Consider the following 4,596-nt stretch of genomic DNA (forward strand, 5'->3'; position numbering starts at 1 on the left):
ATGGTGTCTGGACCTGGGGTTGAGCTAGGGTAGATGTCGTGATCGAGAGTTGAGATTGAGAGATGATGTCGGGACTTGGGGCTAGGGTAGATGTTGGGATTGAGAACCGAGATCGAGAGATGGTGCCAGGACACGAGGCTAAGACAGGATAGATGTCGGCATTAAGAGCCGAGACTAAGAGATGGTGCCGAAACCTTGGGCTAAGCCAGGGTATATGTTAACGTTCGAGTTAGTCTGATCGGACCCGAGTCTCATCTGGGTTATTGGAGTCGAGTAAAGTATTTTTATTTGATTTAGTACCAATACTTAGCATCAAAGTAAACAAACGAACTCCAACGGCGACAGAGGCACTGGAGTCGAGCACACACTTACAAATTAACGACGAAAAACAAGGCGAGCGAACAAACAAACACACATGATCAAGTAGTAGCCACTCCGATCCGCTGCTTAGATTAGATTAGATGATGTGGGGAGGCTCCTGTTGCATCTCGACGACCCTCTGCCATGAGGGGCGGCTGGATATGGCCTTCCACCACTCAGCCACCCTCTTCCTGGAGTTGAACAGGGAGCTGCAGTCGGGGCGGTGGACGAGGCGATGGGCGTTGGGGAGGTGGGAGAGGTCAGCCAGTGTGAACTTGTCGCCGGCCAGGTACTCACTCTCGTCGAGGCGACGCTCGTAGATTTTGAGCACGGCGTCGAGCTGTTTCTTGCTGCGCTCCACCGCGTCCTTGTCCTGATCCATTGACAGCAGCGGCGCCAAGGCGAGGTTGAAGACAAGGGCAGAGCTGGGCGGATCGAAGTTCTTCTCCTCCGTCTGCAGCCACTGCTCGATGGAGGCACGCTCCAGCGTGCCGGAACCGAGCAGGTCCTTGTTCCCCTGCCCCGCATACTTCTCCGCTAAGTGCCGGCAGATTTCGCGCGAATCTGTAATTTAATATTCATAGATTGTTTATCAAACAACAATTCTACAACAACAACAAAAAAAAATGAATTGAAGCCCGATTTTCAAGTAGTTCTCTTACTGACGAGGGTCTGTTTTCCGTCTTCGAAAGTGAGAGCTTGTCCGAAGGGCTACAACGAAGAGTGTAACTTCAATTCTTAAGCATATATAATATTTGTTCTACAAAATGTTAGTAAGAAAAGACAATATATACAACCTGCAGCTTGAGATACTCCGGGAGTCTCCTTTGGCCCTTGTAGTTGTCGACGCGAATCAGCTGGAACTCAATGTCCTTCTCGAAGAGGCATGTCAGCACCCTCGCCACCTCGGCGGACGTTGGCGACCCGAAAACCTTCACACTCGCCATCGCTCGCGTATCGATCAGCTGCAATGGCTCTTATTGCATGCAGATGGGTGTCGACGAAGTGGCCTCCGTCGCTGCGCGGGTTTAAATAGGGAAAAGGGCGGGAAGAATAATGCTTTGCTTCATGGGAGGAAAAAGAAAAAGTGAAAGTGAAAAGACTAAACGTAAGCCTTGGACTTGTTTTGTTTTCCCACTTTTCTTAGAGTGTATTTATAATATTTCAAAGTGAGTGAAACAAATTAAAAATAGTAATTCAACAATTTGATTCAAAATTATTATATACTCATTTTATATTTAAAATTTAAATTTGAATATATATAAATGTACAAAGATTATTATAGTTCAAATGTAATAATTTTAGACAAAACTAATATAATTTTTAAGTTGTTTCAAAATTTAAATCTAAATTTATAAATATAATGCAACAGGTTGAAATCCATTCGTATTTTTAAAATAATTACATGACTCAAAATTAAATATGTAATTATATTTATGTAGTAACTTGGACCAGTTAAAATTGATAGATCTAATAATTTTGATTAAAAGTATCATATTTATGTAGTAGTTTTGATTAGTGAAAACTATTTGGTTATTTTGAAAGTAATAATAGAGTTTAAAAAGCGCGGTGAGTTTTCAAAGGTAAATTTGATAAAATAAAATAATATAGGTAGAATAGGATAGGATAGGCTTTTGATGACAACTATTAAAAAAAATAATAAATAAAGACAGTTTAAGTAATAAAGGGCACAAGCACAAGGAATTAACAATTATTTTTCTCAAGAAATAAAGGGTATTAAAGTTGATACTGGCAATAACTGGAATCGGATGTGCCAGAACAAACGACATATATAACTATTTTTTAGTTTTCATTTTGGTAAAAAGGCATGGAATAACTGGGCAATCAAGCAACTTTTACTGACCCCTCATATAAAAATTCTACAGAGGCAGCTTAAATGAGGTTTGCCAAAATCATCCCAATCGCTGAAGAATCTGAGAACAACCCGAACAGCATACAATATGCTGATGATACATTAATAATCATAAAAAATTAAAATCAGAATTTGCAGAACATTAAAATTCTTCTTGCCTGCTTCAGTCTCCTTACTGTTTAAGGATAAATTACCAGAAAAACTACCGAAGTTTTACAGGTCACACTAAATACAAGAGGGAGGAGTTCGCCAGCAATTCAGATGTCACGCATAAAAATTACCTATAGCCTAACTTGGCTTTCAACTTAGCACAAAGAAACCAAATAAACAATATTAACAGTCTAAAATTTCCAAGACACAAGATATTTAGATACAACAAAGATATTATCAATAGGAAGAAGATTAACTCTCATAAACAGCATCTTGAGCCAACAAATTGTTTATCCATGAAACTTATATCTGGTGCTTGGAAGGATTATTAAGAAGATTGTTAAGGATAGAAGTCAAGTCATATGCAAAAGGAGACACAAATCAGAATGGGAGTAGACATCTGGTGGCTTGGACTAAATGTATGCAAATGCAACAACTCCGACTAGGGGAAGTTGGCATACTTGAATAACAAATCCATAATCTCTCCTTTTCTTTGGTGGTGGAATATTCTATCAAAATTAAATGATCAAACTTGGTCAATACTTGTTTAACAAGCAACCAGACAGAAGCACATCTTAACTTTGAGAACAAAGTTCTGGTCATACCCATGGTGTGATATTTTGAAGACAAGAGACTTCATATTTCAGGTATGACAAATAATTAAATGATAAATTACTAATGAATGAATCCAGTGGGTGTTTTAGCAATGTCCTAACATGAATTCTGGAAAAGCCAGATATGGGACAGGTGGAGAAGGATGGTTGCAGAATGCATAGCACAACTAATGAAGATCGGGGAGATAACTTGGATGTGCAATCTCGACAATTTTAGAAGATCTGGATATGCAAAAAGGAGTTTGTTCAGTGAGTTCTGCATAACATGCTATTTCTGAAATGGTAACTACAACCTTTGAATTGCATAGAATATGGATAGAACACAAAGAAGAGGCTAGCTATCAAATGTTTGAATATTTGCACAACATGCGTTTACTGCAAATATAATATTCATGGCTCACGAGCATATTTAATGAATATATGACTCACGAGCTTATTCGAGCTTTTATCAAGTCTAAACAAACTTAATAAATATAAATAATAAATTTAAATATTCATTAAAAACTAAATTATATATTTAGAGAAAATTATAATATTCTTATTAAAATTTATAATTTTATTCTAATAAAAAAATTTAATATATTTGTCTATATTTTTCATAAGTAGAGTGTAAAATTTATAAATTCATTAAACGAGCTCAAATGAGATTTTATCGAATCGAGATTCGAATAGCTCATGAGTGGCTTGGTTCATTAATACCTCTACATCTATGTAGTAAGTTCCTTGCTTTCAGTCAACTCTATATCATCTCGAAACCATGTACTAATGTATTAGTAGTCATATACACCTATATATACTATATATTTAGATGTAGGAGAGACCCTAATATCTATTATTTCTATGTTTGTGTATTATCTACCTAGAAAGAAAATTTTGGCCTTGTGGTGAAGATGATTTTGTATTCCAAAGGCAGTAGATTGGAATATGTAAATTTTTAGTTTAGTACAATGAATATAAAATGATACTTAATGTGTAATTTGAAACAACAAATTCTAACAAATGATGCTAGAGTAGTTTTCAACCGCATCAAATAAAATCAGAGATTGTAATCACAATATTCCCAACGCAAACCAGTTCAACCAAATATTCAGATCCTTTGCAAAGATAGCATGGATAATTGATTGTCTATCCTTCCCAGTCCCCATTTAATACATCTACATCAGGTGCTAGAATACCATGTATCACTCAACCAGATGCCTGAGTGAAACTTAAATTGTATTAGTGATGGTCATTATATTTCCACAAAAATAAGGGGAAAAAGTTAATGAGTGAGTTATGAGTGGTTAGCAATATGAACTACACTTGATAGTCATCCTCTTCAATTTAGCAAACCCGCTAAGAGAAAAAAAAAGGTTTGAACCACCATAACTTATTGGCCATCAAGGTTTCAAGTCTTGATGAAACATTACAGCATCATTTAGTGCTAGTAGCATAATAAGATGTCAATCCATTGACTCTATAAATCAAATTCCATTTTGCAAATCAATGCCAATTGGCTCAGCAACAAAATCTAGTGCTCTGGAATGCACTTTTTTCATCATTTAAAACGTTTGACAAAAAGTAATCTTTGAGACGGATGAGCTGCTTTAGCATTAAAGA

The 4,596-nt window shown here is 36.6% G+C and overlaps 1 protein-coding gene across 1 annotated transcript; it reads right to left on the bottom strand.

The window, feature by feature from the left end:
• Positions 1 to 263: 263 nt before the first annotated feature.
• On the bottom strand, positions 264 to 1,385 carry LOC122008977 (glutathione S-transferase F8, chloroplastic-like). The gene is made up of 3 exons (XM_042564926.1): positions 1,158 to 1,385; positions 1,023 to 1,071; positions 264 to 924 (listed from the first exon to the last, which is right to left on the bottom strand). The coding sequence occupies exons 1-3, from the start codon at positions 1,305 to 1,307 to the stop codon at positions 458 to 460; spliced, it is 666 nt and encodes a 221-aa protein (XP_042420860.1). The 5' UTR covers positions 1,308 to 1,385; the 3' UTR covers positions 264 to 457.
• Between the last annotated feature and the right edge of the window lie 3,211 nt (positions 1,386 to 4,596).

This window comes from Zingiber officinale, chromosome 1A (assembly GCF_018446385.1).
Source record: "Zingiber officinale cultivar Zhangliang chromosome 1A, Zo_v1.1, whole genome shotgun sequence".
NCBI lineage: Eukaryota > Viridiplantae > Streptophyta > Magnoliopsida > Zingiberales > Zingiberaceae > Zingiber > Zingiber officinale.